Here is a 20468-nt window from a genome sequence, read left to right as displayed (position 1 = left end):
TTGAAGTTGGCCTAGTGAAGCAACGGGGGGTTGAACCTGGTGGCTCCTGGAGAGCTTCGCCAATTCCTGGTCTTCAGGTTACTCCCTGCCGTCCCTAAGGAGGTACATAGGTACCTGGGCACTTGGAGGGGATACATGTCGCCTTGGGTACACCAGACTCCTACTAGATCGGCAGTACGGACTAGATCCTATGTACCTGCACCGTACGTTCCAGCCATCCACGTGCGTCAAGATGCGCTTTACCACTTTAGTCTTTCCCCGAGCCAACATGGGCCACGGCCAGCTTAACCCAAGCCCTGTAGATATTGAGATGTAGAGGTACAGGAGCCCAGTCAACTTATTATCAACTTTTTCTTTTTGTACAGAGAATCAGCTCCCCTCCCCATAGGAACTGCCCCGACTTTGCAGCCTGCCGTGCAATCGAGCAAGGGTGGCTACAGAGTAGCGGTACGGAGTACGGAGTACGGAGCAGAGATCATTAATGTGTCGCCCCGTTTTCCGGCTCACGCCTGACCCACTTTCCATGATTGGTGCTCTCTAATCGGACCACCAGATGAGACTTGTTGACTGACTGGACTTTGGACTCCTCACTCTCTCCATATCATATCATCCACCTTCATGTCTCTCCTGTGCCTGCAACCTGCGCCTGCGCCTGCACCTCCGGCGCCGCGACCATCATCTTCAACTACCTAGGCCGGGTCGCTTGCCCATCCCCCCTCACCTGTCACGTCTGCGTTTGCCAAATCTCATGACAGAATCGCAATCAATGACGCCCACGCTTTGCCTACGCCAGGGACTCAATGCACGGAGATGACTCTGCGGCGCAACCGCCTCATCCTGTCGCCCAAGAAACGTTGCGCGTTGCTTATTGCTGGCTGGTAAGGGGGGCTTACCGTCGTCATGTACTGGCCAATAGGGACTCCGCGTATTTATGCTGCCAGCAGCGGTCGCACTCCTGAGCTCAAGCTCTTCGTGTCCTCCGATGGCTTGGAGAACCCAGGCGGATCCAGTTTGGCGCCTCCTCTTGCTCAACATGGCCAAATGGGAGCGGCTGTTGACGATGAAGTTGAGATTCAAACACCAATCACACCGATGACGCCAATCACGCCCGGCGTCCGACCCATACTCCAGCACGACCATGATGTTTCCTCGGCAAAGGGCTTGGAGACATCGACTCGTCGGAACATTCAGAATGCCATTCCGCTCAAAGATCCTATTCTCGCATTACGTGTAGCTCGCACTGGCCATCTCTTTGGTGTCATCACCCGCACGACCATTACCCTTTGGCAGACCAAAGTGCGTTTAGCCTCCCCCCATTTCCCCCCTTGCCTTTTTATTTATTTATTGTTTTCATCTCCATCTCACTCCTAGCTTCGAGACAAGGCGAATAGAGGAAGAGAAAAAAAGTACGTATGCTGAAACTACCAGTAGCCAACTGTGATTTTAGCACTGGTTGTACGATCCGAGTCATCAATTGAGTTATACGGAACCAATGTCGACTTGTTGCTGCGTCCCGACTCGGCCATTTTAGTCGCACAAACATCCAAAGATTACCTCATCACCTACTCAATAGCATCTGACGGCGAGTCCTGCGTTTATAAGCCGCAATTTCCGAATTATCATAATGTTCAAAGACGAAAGCAAAGCATCATTGGTTCTCAGACCGGTCTGAGACCCGATCACATTCTCTGGGGCCCAGGAGAGGGCTCAGGTGTGCCCGACGTCAGCGTTCGGTTTCGTATGGTGATCAAGATTGATGCTGGTATTGAAAGTGCCCTTGCTCTCGACGACGAATTGATCGTCGCAACTAGGAAACCGGCTGCAGTACAGTGTATACGATGGACGCCAGACAACGCCGGGAATCAAACCCGAACCGATCTCGTCGGTAAGTTGGGATGGGTGGAGAAAAGGTCGTCTATTTTAGAAATGACATATGACAGACCGATGAATTTGGCCACATGGATTACGAGCGACGGCCGGGCGTACGCTGTACAACGCCAGAACCCTCGCACAGATGGAAACTCTGGACATATGGACGAGAGACGCCTTTTCAAAGGCCACTGCTTCCACAACACCCAAAAGCACGCAAGCTGTGCAGTCAAGGCCGTGATCAATGCGCGGTTTTCACTGATTGCAGTTGGTTGCGTCGATGGTACCATATACGTGTACTCTGTTCGAGATTACTCTGGAAACATTGTCCTGTCACACAAGCAAGTCTTGCCTGTCTCCACGGCTGTCGCGGGAGCTTTCAAATCGCTGTGCTACTCGCCGGATGGATACTGCCTTTTCGCTGGCTTCGAAAAGGGATGGGCGACATGGAGCATGTTTGGCAAACTGGGCAGCAACAGTTTTGGAGCCGATGCAGGAATATCCAGCGGAAACGATGAGCAGTGGCTCTGTGGAGTATCTTCGGCGTCATGGATCGGAGGAGGATCCGAAATCCTGCTTGTGGGACCACGTCACGAGGCTATCTGGAGCTTGGAAATGGCGAAAAGTGCAGTGACGGGATGCTATCACGAGGCGAACGTCTTCCGGACGGCACTTCAGACACCAACCGCCGTGATGGTCTATAGGGGATATGACCTCCCTGACATGACGAGCATCTCGGCCGAGCCATTCTTGTGGCACACTGCCAAAATACCTGCATCCTACCTTTTGAACCAGTGGCCTATCCGGCAGACAGTCATTTCCCCCGACGGCCGCTACGTAGCAGTGGCAGGACGTCGCGGTCTTGCCCACTACAGCGTCAACAGCGGCAGGTGGAAAACATTTGCGACGGAGGAGATGGAGAACGAGTTTCAGATCCGCGGCGGGATGTGCTGGTACCAGCATATTCTCATAGCTGCGGTCGAGAGCAACAGAAACTACGAGCTTCGCCTCTTCTCGCGGGAAACAGCACTCGACATGTCGCAAGTGATTTTCCGGCAGCAGGTCCCCGCGCCCGTCGTTCTCGTCACGACGTCCGGGGAAGACTCGCTCCTGGTGTACACGTACGAGAACCTGCTCTATCATTTCATATTCACCCCTAGCCCGGATGCCGTTCGCCTGGTTCAGGTCGGGCAGATTGCGTTTCACGGAATCGTTCGCTCTCCCGCCAGAGTGCGCGGGTTGAGCTGGATCTTGCCCGAGAGCCAGATGCTAGCCGGAGATCCATCTCAGGATGTCGCGGCGGCATCGGTGATATTCCTGGTGGACGGGAAGCTGGTGCTGCTGAGCCCTTCGCTCAACGACGAGGGTCAGCTAAAGTACGACATGCGCGTGATAGCGCAAAACGTCGAGTACCACGCCAGCATGAGAGACCAGCCGTTACTCAACGTTTCTCACCTTTCGGACGACCCGTCACTGCGACGCGGCCCACCTGCGCTGAAAGACTCGCTCTGGATCTTTGACGGGATAGAAGTCAAGGCGTGGACCAATATCAACGAGGTGCTCGAGGCGGCTTCGAGTGAAGGGGCCAAGGACTTGCCTGTGCCGGTCTCCGTCCCAGTCGACTTTTACCCTCTGTCCGTTCTTTTGGAGAAGGGCATCGTGTTGGGGGTCGAATCTGACCTGGTGCAACGGCGAGACGTCACCTTTTCCTTTTTCCACTTCGCCATTAGGGTATGTCACGCGGGGCCCTGAGGGACTGAGTCAGTTGGAGACTATGCTAACGATGGGTGGTATTTTTTTTTTTTTTTTGCCCTCTTTCCCTCGATAAGACGCAGTTGTTTCTGCCGGACATTTTGCGCTTCCACCTACGCCAGAGCAGGACGGTTGAAGCTGCGGCACTGTATGAGCAGTACCAGAACCTGGAATACCTGTCCCACGTGATGGAAATCTTGCTGTACCGAGTCTTGGATGAGGAGGCCGACACGTGCCCCAAGCCCGGAGACGCGGTTCTACCCAGGGTGCTATCCCTCCTGTCGTCATCGAGGGACTATCTCGACATTGTGCTGCAGTGCACGCGAAAGACGGAGATGCGACAGTGGAAGACTCTATTCGCGTACCTGCCGCCAGCACAGGAGCTGTTTGAGGAATCGATACAGAGAGGGTCACTCAAGACGGCTGGCGGATACTTGATCGTCCTCCACGCGTTGGAGGAACTAGACTCGTCGACGGACCAGTCGGTGCGCGTGCTATCCAGGGCCATCCAAGAAGGAGACTGGGAGCTGTGCAAGGAACTGGCTCGTTTCCTGGCCGGCATGGACGATACCGGAGAAGCACTGAAAGAGGTGATGCAAACGGTGAACATGGGGGGGCGTTGTGGCGCCGGCAGCGACGGAATCCAGGTTCGACTGGAGATGCCTAGCCCCAGGCTCGCCAACGGGGGGGGCAACGGAAATGGCTGGAGGGAAGCCGAAGACTGCGACGGCACAGAGTCTGACATGCCGTCTGCCAGCGACGTGTCCAGTGTTGGATCCACGGTGAGTCGGATGAACGGATACAGATTGCCGTGAAAGGGCGAGATGATGGTTTTTTTTTTTTTCTTTTCTTTTTTTATCTTCTTTTTTCCTCTACAATACTCTGTATGTAGGGATGTGATTTTGGGGAAAAGCTACATAATATAAACAGGCGGCGGCTTGATTTTGCATCGCGGAGAGGAAGCGAGCATGACCTTTTTTTTTTTTTTTTTTTTTTTTTTTTCCCAGGTCCTCCCTCTACTACTTTTCCTTTTCCTTTCTTTTCATTTCACTTTTCCTATTCCTTTTTCTTTTTCTTTTCTATTTTCATTTTTTTCTTCTTTTTTCCCCCAATGACATTTTTAAACCACCTCGTCGACTTTTGGCCCTTCTTTCTTAGCCATCTATCTCCCTACCAAGGTACCCAAGTCAAGTTTAATGTTGTCAGCTGGAGCTCAGCTTCGGCGCTTCAAAGCTGCCGCTCTAGGCCATCAATGTCACGTTACCGCCCTCTCCATCACTGGCAAACCCCCCCGCCAACCGCCAACCGCCAACCACCAACCACACCAACCATCACGGGTCCACGACTCCACGACTCCACCTCCACGACCAAGCCAACTCAGACCCGCCCCATCGTGGACTCGAAAACCCATCTGCAGACAACGACCCCGTCACCATCGGCATCCGCGACCACCCCTCCCAACAGCGCTTTCGCCAACAGCCAACAAGTCCTCCCGCCATGATGGAAGACTACGTGAGCGAATCCGACAGCGACTACACGAGCTACTGGCGCGACTGGGTATGGTATTCTCCCCTTTCTTCGTTTAAGCGGGCAACAGCTCCGGCGCGACGTGTGACTGCAAAAGAGTTTCTGTCGATAACGGCAGCGCGGGGGTTTCTGGATGTCGGTCTCGTACACCTCAATCGTGTGTTGCTGGCGTCAGAAGCTTTGCGTCGCAGCAGGAGCACGAGGCGGTGGCCCCAGGAGCACGAGAGACAGACAAGGCCGGGTTCCGGGGCTAATTTCGTGGGCGTTAGTTCATTTCATCCCGGGGGAACGAGTACTTTTGCGAAATCGACGAGGACTACCTGACGGATCGGTTCAACCTGACAGGCTTGAATACCGAAGTACAATACTACCAGTATGCGTTGGACCTGGTGACGGATGTCTTTGACCTCGACTGCGACGATGACATGAGGGAAACGATTGAAAAGTCGGCGAGACACTTGTACGGCCTGGTTCATGCAAGATACATTGTCACAACCAGGGGACTGACCAAGATGGTATGTTTCTGCGCTGATCTTGCTCTGTTTTGCGTGTGTTTTTTTCCTTTCCTTTTTTTTTTTTTTGTTGGTCCTCCATGCCATGCCACGCCACGTATCTATCTTTCCCCCCCCCCCCCCCCCCAGGTTCCCGTCTCTCGGCAACACTGACACATCCCAGCTGGACAAGTTCAAGAAAGCCGAGTTTGGGAAATGCCCCCGCGTCAACTGCCGCTCCCACCCCCTCCTGCCCATGGGCCTAAGCGACGTGGCCAACGTGCGCCCCGTGAAGCTGTACTGCGCCTGCTGCGAGGACATCTACAACCCCAAGTCGTCGCGGCACGCCACCATCGACGGCGCCTACTTCGGCACGTCGTTCCACAACATCATGTTCCAGGTGTACCCGTCGCTGCTCCCCTCCAAGAGCACGGAGCGCTACATCCCCCGCGTGTACGGCTTCAAGGTCCACTCGTCGGCGGCCCTGGTGCGCTGGCAGAACGTCAAGAGGGACGAGATGCGCAGGAGGCTGAGGAAGCTGGAGATCGACTCGGGCTTCAGAGACGCCGAGGGCGGCGGCGGCGGCGACGACGACGACGACGACGACGACGACGATTTGGAGTTTGAAGAGGTGGATGGGACGCCGGGCGTGATACCCATCTGAGACTGGCTTTGACCTTGCATCCACTGGAGCGATTTCTTCTTCTTCTTTTTTTTTTTTCCTTTTTGGTTTCACCTTTTTGTTCGTGGTTTTTTCTTCTTCTGCTCCCGTCATGAATCTCTGGGTAGTTGTTGTTGGTTTTGCATGGCTGACCAAGTGTGATTTCATCCATTGGCTTTGGTTCCTTTTTTTTTTGTGTCACCATCGAAGCATTCTTCTTTCTGTTTCACCCCTCCGTTTCGCTCTGTCGGCTGTCAACTGTCGACTGTGGTGTTTGCCGGGGCGCCGGGGCTGGGAAACACCCCGTTATGCACAAGTGGAATGAAGCTGGCGGTTGTTTTTTTTTTTTTTTTTTTTTTTTTTTTTTTTTTTTTTTTTTTTTTTTTTTTTTTTTCTTTTTTTTCAGAATACTCGCCGCACTTTCCGGGTGGGAGTGCTGTTCTTGAGGATGTGGCGTTGCAGTTGACCTTGCGACGACGTCCTTTGCTCGGTGCTGACATGGAGACAGACAGACAGGCACGGAGGGACGAGAGCTCACATCTCGCCAAGGGGGCGTGGAAAAGACTGCGGAAGCCGTGTTGGGTGTCTGGAGACTTCTTTAGTGTTGCTTGTTGTTGGTTTTTTGTTTATTTTCTGTTTGGGGGGGGGGAAAGGGGGGGGGGGGCACATAAGGTCGAGAGTATATTCAGGTCAAGTATATTCAAGTAATGTCGCTGGTACCTGGAGATGCTTTTAAGTAACCCGACCAAATCAAAACACCGGCAAGTAAAGAAAAAGAATAGAGGGGAACAAAAAAAAAAAAAAAAAAAAAAAAAAAAAAAAAAAAAACCTGTTCCTTGATATTCCGCTTTCTCCTGCTCTTCAATAAATAACCCTTTGTCAGGGGTGCGCCTGATTCCTCGTTTCTCCCTTCAATCCGTAGTGTACAAAACCAAAGTGCACAGCTTCTTTTATTGTGCCTGTCCATACGCGCTTGGAGCCGCGCCAGCTGGGTGCAATCTGTCCATCCTTTCCAGCTCGACATCTTGGAACTGGAAACTTGACCCGTTGGTCCTTTCTCCCCGATGCATGGCACCAGCCGCCGCCTGGGAAGAACCGCTCTGTGCTGCCGTGGGAAAGTCCACATCGCCGGATTCGCCGAGGTCGGCAGGGTGCATGCGCCGAGAGTATTCGTCAGAGTTATCACCAGCATAGCCCAGTCGGCCGATGCCAGCCCAGAAAGCACGGTCGTCGCTGCGAGGTCCCCATGCCCAGCCCGCGCCGGCCGTGATGGGCAAGTGGTAGTAGCGGAAACTGTAGATGGCGGTGATGGTGCCAATCAAGAAGCCAAAGAGGATATCGAATCCGTGGTGGCGGAAGTCGAACCATCGAGAGGCGGCGATGAAAATGGCGAGACAAAACGGGACGAGCGTGATGGCAAGAAGATAGACCGGCGGGGCAGCGGCCTGCCGTCTCAGAGACTGAAGGCGAGAGTTATACTTTGCGTTTCGCCTGGCGATTCCAGACTTGGTGGGCAATGATGCTTCATCATTGCCATGGCGAAGACGGGCGGTCTCATAAGAGTCCGCGGCGGCGGTGGCGGCGGCGTCGGCGAAAACGATGCGCGACGGAAAGGCAGTGTGCAAAGAGTCGTCGAGCGGTGCGGCGGTCGAGACGACAAAGGGCAAGGTAACAGAAAACTTGCTTGCGAGGAAAAGCGACAGGTAAATCAGACCGGCGGCCGAGGCAGCCGAGTGGCCGCTGGGGTAGCTGCGGAACCCGTCATTAAGCTTATGAGCGTCAGTCTGCTGGCAGATGTTGCCCGAATACAGCTTGGAAGCATCGGAAGCGTCGGGGAAACCGCCGACGACGTATTTGGCGGCATTGGCCAAGTCGGGCTGGCATCGGGAAAGCAGGTCTGGCCGTGGTTTTCCGCACATATTCTTTATTCCGCTGACGAAGAAGAAGGCCGACCCCACAGCCATGAGAAGGCCAAGCCAGCCAACGTGGAGCTCCCATAGCTTTCGCTTCCAGATGTAGGCGTGGGATGTGTCTTTAGGAACGGTGCTCCCGGGCACCAAGACGAGTGAGACGATGAGGATGGCGACGGCGGGAAGCAGTGCGCAGAGCACGACGAGCAGCCACGAAGGGACAGTCTCGCGTTCGGTGAATGGGAGCCTGCGCGGAGGAGAGGATGCGTTGGTTAGTTGGCAAAAACGCCAGAAAGGCCGCGAAACTCGCGATACCATCATGTCATGGATGGAATCATCTGTCCAAGGATTGATTGGTGGTGGTCGGCAGTCACACGACCGCGCGCGCCAATTGGCAAAAAAGTGGAGACACGCCGGGGAAGAAGCTGTTACGCACGAGATGTTGGGATCATCAAGCGAGAACGGACGCTTGTTTGGCTCGATACGGCCCAGAAATCCGGCAATGACGGTGATGACGAGGAGGACGATCCAGTCGAGTGCGTAGGATACCAGCAGCTTCACGGAGAAGCTGCCGGTGGATGCTGAGCCCCCCGAGCGGCCCATTCTTTGATATTGCGGCATCCGTCGTGACTCGAGACTCGGGTGGATGAGAATGCAAACAAGAAGGCGGACGGGAAGGGAAAGCGGAGGCAGTTATTCAAACGACAACGGCCAGAGGAGAGAGAGCCTTGGACTTGGACAACTTTGCTCACAAGGCCCGGCCAACCACAAAACACAAGGTGGCTATGCCATGGACTGGCACTGCACTTGCACTGCACTTGCACGGCAACAGCTGCAAAAGCAGCGACGCACTAGTCCGGGTTAGGGAAGCGGCCCCACCTGACGGCCTCTAGGCCCACCCCGCCTCTGCCTATGCCCCGCATAATAAGCCAGTCGGTGCCGAAGCATTGGCTAGAAGGGGCCTCCCCTTTGATGACGTGTGGTTTACTTTTGGTGGTGGCTGTTGCTATTGCCGCTGCTTGCTCATGCGGTGCATATGCCACTGGCTTGCTTATGACGCTGCTGGGATGCTTCCGCTATTCATGCACACCCCATGTCACAGGAATCAAAAAGTCGGGCTCAGCCTCCAAGCGGGGGGTGTGTGGGGGGGGTGTGTGGGGGGTGTGTGTCGCCACAGTACGGAGTATGCCAGGTCAGCTCCGAAGCGGGGGCTTTGGCAGGCGCATGTCTCAGAGACTCAGACCAGGGGCCCACCATCTCTTCGACGCGGAGCGCTTTCGCGCTAGTTGCACACCGCCACAGAGCGTGATGTCTGCTGCATGGGAGGGAGGTAGGTACCACAACCAGCTTGATGCTTGTGGGGCTGCGCCACCCTGCAGGCGCCAACCTCCCGTCCAAAATTAGGCACGGCTGTCTGTTCGAACCAGCCACACCAGACGGCAACTCCGGACACCAACTCCGGACTCCGTATTGCGCTTCGCATCCGACGCTGTCCGGTCCGGGCCGTTCTTAGCTGAGCATCCTGAGCTAGGGCCACACGGCGCTGCCCCTCCGTCCAACTTGATAAGAGCAATAGACCGGAAAAAGCTCAAACGTCTTATTAGTGTACTATTACATTGAATCGCCCCCTTTCCCTGGTCATGGTTTCTGCATCGGCATGTAATACAACCTCCGCAATGACCAAAATCTAAAATCAAAAGCGTGGTGATACCATCCCCGCCAGGACCATGATCCAAAATCAGAAAGTGTAGTTGCGAAAAAATATTCAGTTGAATATGCGCAGAGAAAGGTATGCAACGTAAATCAAAGTCATTGCAACCCGCAACGCCTTTTGATCCACCCTCACGTTGTGAAAGGAAGGCTAAAGCGTCTTTGCTTAATACCTAGCTCTACCAGCAGCTCGGTTTCCAGCACTGGCTTGTTGTCCAGCGGCTTACTGTCCAGCGGCTCGTTGTCCAATAGTTCGCGCGGCGTCTGCATCTTCTAGGCACCTGTAGAACCTCCCCTCTCCCCTGTAATCCGCAGTAACGGTGGCGTGAGTCATGACGCCGCAAAAATAAACAGCGCCATTGACGTTGGCGTACACTACGCGAAGAGGAGTAGGTCCGCCTGGTTGATCAGTGGTTTTACGGTCCTTGATCCACTCGGGGTTTTTCTCGTTGTGCCCTATCCAGTAGACTGGGTACTCGAATAGAGCAGTGGTCGGCAGGTTGCAGTGGTAAGGAGGGAATGCAAGGTGATCGCCATTCATGTAGCGGTGGGGATCACCGCTTTTGGTCTTATCGTCAAATGCAGCTTTCCGAGCCTGGCCTGTAGCCCATTCTGTATCAATTTTCAATATCGTCGTTGCTACTCCATTGGCGTTGACATTGGCCGGGCAATAAAGAATCTGTGACGTCAAGGGTAAGCTTAATGACAGTTACAGAGCTCGGGGGCTAGCTGGAGTGTAACTGACGGGAACACGCCTTTCAAGGCCGGCAGCATCTCGGGCTTCGACAGGCGCGGCGAGAGCTGGGCTGGCGAGCATGCCAGTGGCGATAACAGCGGCCAACTTCATTGCGGCTAATTTTTCTTGTTGAGCCTGATGAGGTGGTGATGTGCTGTGAACGTTGAGAAGTTGTGTTTAACAACGCAGCAGAAGATTGTCCTGTACGGTTGTGTGATTCTATTCATTCCTTTGGCCGTGAGATACTGGCTTTTATAGGCTGTGATTCCTAAGTTTTGGAGAAGAAGAAGAAGAAAAAAAGAAGATTCTTGTCTGCAATATTCCACATAACCCTTGCCCCTTGGCGGCGTAGTAAGCTAGCTTGTATGGGCAGGGTAGGTAGAGCATAGCGGGAGCACCAAGTAACGCATAAACTTCTCTATCGTACGCAGTAGATAGAGCCTTTTCTTGATGAAACGAAATATAGCCTCCTGTAAATGATGGTACGAATCACATATATACGAAGTCCGGAAGGAGAAGTTTAGATACAAACTTATGAAAATAGTGCGAGCTAGCAGGTGCCACCTCCTATATGGTGCGCCAGCTCTCAAAGTCCGGTCGCGTTGGTATGCGACGTGGGCACAGAACGGAGCCTAGGTAGTAGAGCTCCCTGCTGACCGGCAAGCCCCTGGCAACGACAAGACGCTTGGCTCTTGGCGGCGTAGTAAGCCGGGTGGATAGATGATATCAGACATGCAGCTACAACACACGGAAGACTGAGGGGAGTCTGGATCGTCACACTGGCGCCGGGTGAGTCTACTTGCGCGGATTTGGTCGCTGCCGGCTTGTGGGACTGACTGACGGGGGGAAAGAAGCTTTTTCAAAAGAAGCTCTACATCTGTATGGAGAAGTCAGAAGTCGCGGGCATATGAACTTGGAGTCTCTAAATTCTTGGCTGCCGGTTCGGCGCGAGTCACCTGACTACCCGCAGTAAGGGTTAGGCCCCAAAAAGTAACGAAACAGCCACTGCCGGCGGCAGTATTCAACCAACCAAGTCTCACCGTCTTTTGCCATCTTTTGCCATCTTTTGCCGTCTTTTGCCGCATTTCCATTTTTTGCTGCGTTGCAGACAGTAGAACTTGGCGAAACAATGGCGTCAGCATGGGTTGTGCATGTGCATTTCATCGACTTTGTATCAAAAGTACTCCAGCACCCTCCCGGACACATCGGTAGATGGACTTTTCCTGCTCAAAGACGGGAAGCAGGAAGCGGGAAGCTGCATTCACGTGTTCGGATGAATCGCATCATGTCGCGTGTTCGGCACAGATCCGAGGTAGGGGCTCGCTCTTATTCGTATTCGCGGATCCCATGCGGTGTGGTTGTGGCCCCGCAGCTGCAGGTACAACGGACGGCCGAAATGGATAAGCAGGGAGTAGGAGTTAAGCCCGAAACAAAAGTCAGAGGGCTTGTTGAAACAACTCCTTTTTACACAATCACCGCTGCTGTGCAATAACAATACAACACATGACGCCTTTTCCTCGCGCAACGGCCCAAGAAGTAACTCTCAGACCCTATGTCATCCCTTTCTTTATCGTAAATTAAGCGTGGTTATCGTATATTTCAAGATGCATTTATAGCTATAGGAGTCGCTACTACAGTATGTACCTTGACAGCAGGCTATGCACTGCTATGCACTTTACTATGATTGGCTGCGTGTGCTGCCCTGCCCACCTCGAAGAATCCGATTACGAGCATGACGCTCCTCATTCCGCTCTCGCTGATTGGATGGTGGTCTCTGCGTTTTTGCCAGGCCCCACCGTCCGTCCCTCATCCTCCAAGGCTCCACCTGCCCTTGCCCCCCCTGAGCTACCAACCAGTCTTCGCGAATCGACATCTGAATGGTCGTCAACCTTCCTTTTCCCCAATAGCATAGCTCTGATCTCGCCTTTTGCTCATCAGCCCAGGCGGAGAGGGGAACCAAGTCGAATTGTATAAATCTGGCAGCGGCCGTCATTCTTCTCGAGCCGAATCATTCCTGAAGCCCATCGCCGACTACCACCGAACTTCCTTTCGCAGCAGCATCATCCGTTATCCGTCATCCTCGGCATCCTTTGGCCATGGGCGTCCTTCAAGACGTTGCGGGCCATCCACTCGCTCAGCATCTCCAAGCCTTAGATTTGGCATCGCAAATTGCATTGGCCTTGACCGCCTTCGTTGTTCTCTCTATTGCTCTCAATGTAGCCAACCAGTTTCTCTTTGCGAATCCTAACGAGCCTCCCGTGGTCTTTCACTGGTTCCCCTTTATCGGCAGCACCATTACATATGGCATTGATCCTCTCAAGTTCTTGCATGAAAATCGCGCCAAGGTAATTAATGAAGAAGGAATTCTTTGTTTTATCTTTTTCCCTCCTTCTTTTTATCCTTCCACAACGTCCTTTACCCTGTTCCTTAGTCGTTGCCGGCTGTTCGCTGCCGGCTGTTCGCTTACGTTCGTTTCCAGTTCGGAGATGTCTTCACCTTTGTCCTCCTCGGCAAGAAGACGACTGTCGCCCTTGGTCTTGCAGGAAACGAATTCATTCTGAATGGAAAACTCAAAGACGTCAACGCCGAGGAAATATACACTGTTTTGACGACCCCAGTCTTTGGCCGAGACGTCGTCTACGATTGCCCCAACGCCAAGTTGATGGAGCAGAAAAAGGTAACCCCGAGCCCTGCTGCGTTGCTTCTTCTTTTCTCTCCTCTCCGAAAAAGTGCGCGCCACAAAAGGAAAACCCCGCTCATGCAAGACTGTTGTGGGTTTGTAGTTTATGAAGATTGCTTTGACAACCGAGGCTTTCCGGTCGTACGTTCCCATCATCTCTGCCGAAGTACAATCCTACTTCAAGAGGGACCCGGATTTCAAAGGCAGATCCGGCGTTGTCGACATCACCAAGAAGATGGCCGAAATCACAATCTTCACCGCCTCCCATGCCCTCCAGGGCAGTGCCATCCGCAGCAAGTTCGACGAGTCTCTGGCCGCTCTCTACCATGATTTGGACATGGGCTTCACCCCCATCAACTTCACGCTGCACTGGGCGCCTCTTCCTTGGAACCGCAAGCGCGACCACGCCCAGCGGACTGTTGCCAAGATTTACATGGATACCATCCGGGAACGTCGAGCGCAAGGCGATTCGGACAAGGAACTCGACATCATGAAGCATCTGATGAACTCGACTTACAAGAACGGAACTCGCGTGCCTGACCATGAGGTAGCCCACATGATGATTGCCTTGCTCATGGCTGGCCAGCACTCCTCGTCTTCCACTAGCTCGTGGATCATGCTTCGACTTGCGCAGAACCCTCACATCGTCGAGGAGCTGTACCAAGAGCAAGTCACGTCTCTGGGTGCCGACCTCCCTGCGCTCACATACGAAGACCTAGCCAAGCTGCCGCTGAGTCAGGCCATTGTCAAGGAAACTCTCCGAATGCACGCTCCCATCCACTCCATCATGCGAGCTGTCAAGCAGCCCATGCCGGTTCCTGGCACCAAGTATGTCATTCCTCCAACTCACACGCTTCTCGCTTCTCCCACCATCAGCGCCTACGATGCCGCCTTTTTCCCGAACCCCGAAGTCTGGGATCCCCACCGATGGGAAGCAGACTCTCCCAATGCGCCCACCATGGCTCGCAACGCCACCGCCGAGGAGGAGGAAAAGGTCGACTACGGATACGGCCTGGTCAGCAAGGGTGCTGCATCGCCGTATCTTCCCTTTGGTGCGGGTCGTCATCGATGCATTGGCGAGCAGTTTGCCTACGTGCAGCTGCAGACCATCGTTGCCGAGGTTGTCCGTCTGTTGAAGCTGCGCAATGTTGATGGTGGCAATAGCATCATCGGCACCAACTACGCCTCTCTCTTTTCACGACCCCTCGAGCCTGCCAACATTTTCTGGGAACGACGAGATTAGATTAGGGACTGGAGAGTCGAAAGTCGTAGGGGAAGGAAACCATGGAGAAACGAATAATAGAGCGGGTAACGGCTACGTATGTTCATGCAAAGGGATGCCCATGGGGAGGTTTTCAAGTCTTCGAAATGGATGGATGGAGTTTACGTGCGGCCATGTCCACGGCATTGGATGGGGTTTTATCAAGCCCTTTTAATACAACATGAGTATAACAATGACATCCCAGGCCTCTCTCTGTTACGCCCCGTGCCACCAGACGCTACAACTATCCGTGGAGGCCGCGAGGAGCAACCAAGCCGACGTGTCTCAGGCAGGAACCCACCCGTGCTCCGAGTCGGCCGTCCGTACTTGACAGTATACAGGTGGTGGAAATGACGCAACTGCAACTCCCCAAAATCACTCGACACTGCCAGGACGCTGCCAGGCCGCCGCCAGGCCGCACTCCGTACCGACTTCCCCTTTTGCATAATTGGCAAGAGTTTTGCTCCCAAAATAGAAGTTGGAAAATACGTCGACATGTACAGTACGATTTGGGCCTGCAGTGTCAACTCGGATGATCTCGTTCCCTCAAAGCCTGTCGAGTTTCACTCACACGTTTACCATTCTCGTCTTTTGAGCCACACAATCCATCAGCGCCTTTACCGTTAGTTCGTCATTTTTTCTTCTTACGCTTGCAGGCTGGATACTGGATGCAGTACAGGACAACTGACTTGAATTTTTTTTTTACTGCCGCCAACCATGGCAACACCGGTGCAAGTATGTTCGCCAGGAAGCGCCCAACCCACTGATCTGGGCCGTATTGTGCGCCTCTGGGGGATGGATCCCTCAAGTCTTCCACCTGCAGCCTCTCCCTCTCCGAGCGAGGACTTGGTTCCTTTCCTCACTTGTGTTTTCGAAGAAGCTGCTAGTTTTGTCGACAAAGTGCCTACAGCTCCCTGCTCTAATGGATCCGCTTGGATCCCAGAGAAGACCAGAACTTTTGACAACTCCGACGCGCCAGTTGACACGTTTAAACGGATTGTGCCAGCCAGCGACCTCAGAGCTATAGCTGACGGCAACGTGGTCGAGTTGCGTCCCGAGACATGGTTTGTACGACGCAGTGTTCACAGGGACGATCAGAAGCCAGGGACTGCAAGCTGGAGCGAGTGGGTTCGGCATCTTTTGGACGATGGTGCCAATTCAGAGAGGGCTTTCACCCCGAGTACGGTGGTGCACACCCGCCGCATCAAGACTTGGGCATGTCAAGATTTGAAAGTCGTACAAGGAGACCACACGTGGACGAACGTGACAATGGCATGGGAGGAGTCGGTCCAGAAACTCCCGTGGCCATTGAAGAAGCGCGTTTTCCCGGTATTGCGAGTCACGGCCTCTGATGAGAACCACAAAAGCCGCGCCGAATTCCTCGTTATACAGATTGCTTTGAGGGATGAAGGCGCGGCGGATCGACACATGGCGGTTGTAGGTGCCTACACCAGCATAGAGAGGCTACGACATACCATGTTTGGCGTTGAATGGACCATGGGCACCGTGTCTGATTACAGGGGCAGGCTGCCAGTTTGGCTTCAAAAATGTTGCGCACCAAGACAACTCGCCAAGGGTGTTGACGTGTTCCTTAAATGGGTGGCTGCTCAAAGGACCATGATGACGGCTTCGGCGGGAGGAGATGAAGGCGATTTGCTCGACAGGGAAGGGCGAAGGGTCAAGAAAGTGGCCACCTTTCGGATATAAGGACAGCCCACGGTGGCTTCACCAGTCTCTGTCGTGGATGCTGTCACAATGGCGGAAGCGAAGCTTTGTTTGGCTGCCGGAACCTAGACCCGCGTCGTGTATTGCTGCGACCGCATCTTTACGAGCGGTGTTTTGTTGAACTTGCCATTGATTTTGGCATCTTTCCAATGTGCGACTGAGGGGATGGTAGAGGCGGAGAGAGAAAGAAGCGGGAAAGGGAGGAAAGGTGCGTCGCGTCGCACCTACTGCTTCGGTAAGGCAGTCAAGGCAAGACTCAATGTCTGTTCCATCGCACCTGCTGCTTCGGTAAGCCAGGCAAGGCAGGTGCCATCGTTGCCCAAGACATCAATCGGGGCCAGACAAATGTCATGCCAGTAATGAATGAATGGATTCCAAGTTCTATCCATGCCATATCCGCCCCAATGCTCCATCGGCGATGACCTATTCTTTACCGAACATCTTTGACTTGTAGCATATTCATCATGGCTTTGAGAAAAAAGTCGCTGGTGGCCACGGTCCCATCGCCAAAGCCATTCGAAGCACCCGATGAAGCCGTTCCTGCTCCTGCAGAGACGACTCTGGTCGGTTCCTCGTCGCCGTTTCCCCCAACAAACATGACGACGATTAACCCAAGACTTTTTGAGAGGGCCGAGAAACTCGCACTCATGACCAACGAACTCAAGCTTCACAAGGCGACGCAGCAAGTGGACGAAATCACCCGGGATCTGGAGCAGTTGGCTCGCAGGACGCAATTCAACGAGACGTTCCGTCAGCAGCACGAAGAACGCATGGAAAGTCTCTGGTGCGAGATCCTGGCCGTGCGGGCCCATATCGAGAGTGCCAGCAAACTAAGGGCAGAGGAAAGACTTGAAATGAAGGACTACCGCCGGGAAGTGGTCGAGGTCAAGCGGGAGATGGACGACATGAAGGGGCTTGTGACAGGGTTGGCCGGCAAGGTGAAGGAGCTTCCCACCTTGTCAGAGGCGAATGCTGTCCTGGCAGCTGTACATACACAGAGGGAGGCTTGCGAGATGGCAGCGGCGACCGCCACAGGTGCGTGCGCAGCGGCCAAGGCCACGACGGGCAAAGGGAAAGCTAGGCGGTCTGGTAAATTTTTTTTCCCCTTCTTTCCCTCTTCTTTTCTTCTGCTCCTTTTCCTTCTTATTTTTTTTGGACCCTTCTCCGGAAGCCGTTGTCGCGTGTTTCATGTTTCGCTGCCTGTCATGCTCTGACCATATTGGCAAGATTGGATGCAAAAGACGATGAATCAACGGATACAAGAAACAATCAAGTCGACGCGCAGATGGCACCACGAGCACAAGACGACAGGCCTACCAGACGCGGCCTTTACGGCGAAATACCTGCGGAAACAGTCCAAAAGAGACCCCCACATGGCCATCCTGCTGCACAGGGCCATCCAAAGACGCGTCGAGAGCCGTCGGGACGGCAGGGATTCTCAGCCGCGGTCCCTGGAGGAGTTTTGCCAGGACGTGAGCTGGGGGGACGTTACGCAGACGGTGGAGGACGAGTTGGTCAAGAGGGTAGCATTTGCGGTTCGCTCACTGCGGCAGATTTCGCAGTAGGTCTCGCGCCGCGTCTGTGTCGATTCGTATGTAGCAAAGAAGTGATTGATCGACTTGAATTTTTTGTTCTGTTTGCGATGCAATGGATATCTCATGGTTCCGTCCCTAACCCTCAAAGTCCAAACGCCGTTCGTTCCGGCCAAGTCCCGATTATGCCCACCAACGCCGATCCGATACGCCGAGCATTCACTGAATTCTCCCTGACCACTTCCGGCTTGCCACGTCTTGCCGCCAGCTTGAACTCCCTTGCCTGCGAGCAGAGATACAAAGCCTCGCTATGGGGCATACATGACTTTCTTTCTTTCTTTCTTTCTTTCTTTTTTTTTCTATTTTTTTAACTTGTTTTTTTCCCGTGCAAAGGACCAACCACGCTGGGTGTGTCGTGTCACCTCTTGCAGGGGGCGTTCCTCTGCAATAAAGTTCAGGGCAAGAAGCTGCTGCCCCCCCCCCCCCCCCCCCCCCCCCCATGTTCCTTTCAGTCATCAACCTCGATGCCGATGGAGCCCTTCTTGAGCTCAATCTCCGACTTGAGCTGCTTGATCTGATTGTCCAGCCGTACGCGCAGAATCTTGTTTTGCGTCTTTTCCAGATCGGCCACCCTCCTGGCCAGCTGCTTCTCCAGGTCATGGATAATGTCTTTGACGCCTTGCTCCTCGTCGCGCTGGGCGCGCTGGTCCTCGTCCAGGTCGTCGTCGTCGTCGTCGTCGTCATCATCATCATCATCGTCGTCGTCGTCGTCGTCTTCGTCGTCATCTTCGTCGTCGTCGTCTCGGTCGTCTGCTGCAGACTCGTCGTTTTCAATGCTTTCCTGCAGGGCCGGCGCGGGGGTCTCGACGTGCGCGGTCGTGGGCGTGGCCATGTCTGCTCCCGTGGCGGGCGTCTCGGCAAAGAGGTCGTCGGCAAAGGCAGCTTCCAGGTCGGCCTCGAGGTCGTTGTCGTCGCCAAAGGCGTCGGCGCGGCGCGGGGCGTTGTCGTCAGCGTAGTCCATGGCGTCGTCCAGCTCGCCCTCGGCGTCCTCGTCGTCGCCCTCGGCGTCGGCGTCGGCGTCGGCGTCGGCGTCGCGGCGGTCGTCCACCCACTCCCACCGGGTGGAGGCGGCCTTGGCGTCCTCGGCGAGCAGGCGCTCGACCTCGGCCTCCTTGTCCTCAATCTCCTTGCGGCTGATGGTCTTTGCGAAGCGGCGGTTGACGCAGTCGTGCATGGGCGGGGTGATGCCGTGCGGCCAGCGGAAGTTGCCGTCCAGGACGGCGGGCAGCGGCGCCCGCCTCGCCTCGTCGTCGCTCCCGACCGGCTGGAAGACGAGGAGCATCTGGCAGACGTCGGCCGACTTCATCAACGACTTGCGGTCCCACGTCTTCATGGACTCGGTGATGGTGGGCAGGTCCGCCATGACGGCCGCAAACGGCTGGCCCATGACGGTGACGACGGCCCGCCGCGAGTCCTCGTCAAAGAACCTGAGCGTCAGGTCCGCGCCGCCCTGTTCGGGCGACACGCCCATCTTGCCCGTGTCCATGCACTTCCTGACGTAGTCGCAGTGCTCGCCGGGCAGCATGCGCAGGATGAACTGCTCCTCGATGGCCGGGTCGATCTCGCGGTCGCTGGCCTCCGAGTCGTACCCGTCGCCGGGCGGGTGGTGCGGCGGCCGGCCCTTTGGCTTCAGCACCAGCTGCGTGGGGGCGGCCTTGAGCCCCGGCCGGATCTTGATCTTGGTGGTGGTGGTGGTGGTGGTGGTGGTGGTGGCCGTCGGCGGCGGCGGGGGGCCCCCGTGGCCGTGGTGGATGCCGTCGTCGTCGCGCGGCCGTTTCCTGCTCTCCACGAGCTTCTGGCTCGGTTTGGTCTGGCGGCCGGCCTTCGTCTTGGGCGGGGCCGTCTCGGCCGCCGGGGTGGGCGGCTGCGACGAGGTCAGCTTGAGCTTGACCTTTCGAGGGCCCTCGGACGCGGCGGCGGACGCGGCTGGCGCGGGCGTGGCGGACGCCGAGGTGGCGCTGCCGACAAAGGACGACAGGCGGCTGACGTTGATTTTCAGCTTTGGCTTGGGTGCTTGCGAGGGCGCGCCGCCGGCGCCGGGGGCAGACATGTCGCCGACCGTGACCGTGATGGCAGAGGTGCGTGGCGCGCGAGGACGGTTGGCATGGATGGAGATGAGAGGTTCGAGGGGTTCGAGGTGGAAGGTTTGGTGCAGCGTTGGTGACGAACGGACTGTTGGATACGGACGGAAGCTCCGTGCCTTGGGTAATTGGCGTACGGAGGGAGGGGTTGGGGCATTGATTTGGCGGACCCACAAGTATGGACCCACAAATCGAGGCAGCTTCTGAAGCCGTCACGTGGGTCCAATCCTTGTTCCATCGCTTGCTTGGTTATTATTCCGTACTCCGTACTTTGCCATGCATCCATCTACAGTAAATAGTCGCAAAACCCGAAAACAAGTTCCCAGAGCCCACGATAAGCCCGACGGACTCAGTTAAATTCAGAAAATAATGACTGTGGCTCCATTCTACGCCCCCCCCCTCCGGTTTATTGTCCAACGCGTAACCCGTCCAACAACTCCTGCTTTCCTAATTCGAACAACGCCAGCGCCCAG

The 20468-nt window shown here is 54.9% G+C and overlaps 8 protein-coding genes across 8 annotated transcripts; 5 read left to right on the top strand and 3 right to left on the bottom strand.

Annotated features, from left to right (window-relative positions):
• Nucleotides 1–900: 900 nt before the first annotated feature.
• Nucleotides 901–4436, top strand: UV8b_02650 (uncharacterized protein; the record flags this gene model as incomplete). Its single annotated transcript, XM_043140148.1, has 3 exons — nt 901–1296; nt 1432–3600; nt 3699–4436. 3 exons carry the CDS (start codon nt 901–903, stop codon nt 4434–4436), a joined length of 3303 nt encoding a protein of 1100 aa, XP_042996082.1.
• A 682-nt stretch (nt 4437–5118) lies between these two features.
• UV8b_02649 (uncharacterized protein) lies at nt 5119–6303 on the top strand (the record flags this gene model as incomplete). Its single annotated transcript, XM_043140147.1, has 3 exons — nt 5119–5178; nt 5418–5663; nt 5824–6303. The coding sequence occupies 3 exons, from the start codon at nt 5119–5121 to the stop codon at nt 6301–6303; spliced, it is 786 nt and encodes a 261-aa protein (XP_042996081.1).
• A 947-nt stretch (nt 6304–7250) lies between these two features.
• On the bottom strand, nt 7251–8831 carry UV8b_02648 (uncharacterized protein; the record flags this gene model as incomplete). Its single annotated transcript, XM_043140146.1, has 2 exons — nt 7251–8457; nt 8647–8831. The coding sequence occupies 2 exons, from the start codon at nt 8829–8831 to the stop codon at nt 7251–7253; spliced, it is 1392 nt and encodes a 463-aa protein (XP_042996080.1).
• A 1312-nt stretch (nt 8832–10143) lies between these two features.
• Nucleotides 10144–10767, bottom strand: UV8b_02647 (uncharacterized protein; the record flags this gene model as incomplete). Its single annotated transcript, XM_043140145.1, has 2 exons — nt 10144–10599; nt 10666–10767. 2 exons carry the CDS (start codon nt 10765–10767, stop codon nt 10144–10146), a joined length of 558 nt encoding a protein of 185 aa, XP_042996079.1.
• A 1985-nt stretch (nt 10768–12752) lies between these two features.
• UV8b_02646 (uncharacterized protein) lies at nt 12753–14579 on the top strand (the record flags this gene model as incomplete). Its single annotated transcript, XM_043140144.1, has 3 exons — nt 12753–13001; nt 13136–13333; nt 13440–14579. 3 exons carry the CDS (start codon nt 12753–12755, stop codon nt 14577–14579), a joined length of 1587 nt encoding a protein of 528 aa, XP_042996078.1.
• A 735-nt stretch (nt 14580–15314) lies between these two features.
• On the top strand, nt 15315–16304 carry UV8b_02645 (uncharacterized protein; the record flags this gene model as incomplete). Its single annotated transcript, XM_043140143.1, has 1 exon — nt 15315–16304. The coding sequence occupies one exon, from the start codon at nt 15315–15317 to the stop codon at nt 16302–16304; it is 990 nt and encodes a 329-aa protein (XP_042996077.1).
• Nucleotides 16305–16918: 614 nt separating this feature from the next.
• Nucleotides 16919–17887, top strand: UV8b_02644 (uncharacterized protein; the record flags this gene model as incomplete). The annotated part of the gene is made up of 2 exons (XM_043140142.1): nt 16919–17357; nt 17550–17887. 2 exons carry the CDS (start codon nt 16919–16921, stop codon nt 17885–17887), a joined length of 777 nt encoding a protein of 258 aa, XP_042996076.1.
• Nucleotides 17888–18362: 475 nt separating this feature from the next.
• Nucleotides 18363–19964, bottom strand: UV8b_02643 (uncharacterized protein; the record flags this gene model as incomplete). Its single annotated transcript, XM_043140141.1, has 1 exon — nt 18363–19964. The coding sequence occupies one exon, from the start codon at nt 19962–19964 to the stop codon at nt 18363–18365; it is 1602 nt and encodes a 533-aa protein (XP_042996075.1).
• Between the last annotated feature and the right edge of the window lie 504 nt (nt 19965–20468).

The sequence above is a fragment of the Ustilaginoidea virens genome, chromosome 2, assembly GCF_000687475.1.
Source record: "Ustilaginoidea virens chromosome 2, complete sequence".
Lineage (NCBI taxonomy): Eukaryota > Fungi > Ascomycota > Sordariomycetes > Hypocreales > Clavicipitaceae > Ustilaginoidea > Ustilaginoidea virens.
The sequence above is the reverse complement of the archived record's forward strand: the minus strand, read 5'-3'. Positions and strand labels throughout refer to the sequence as shown.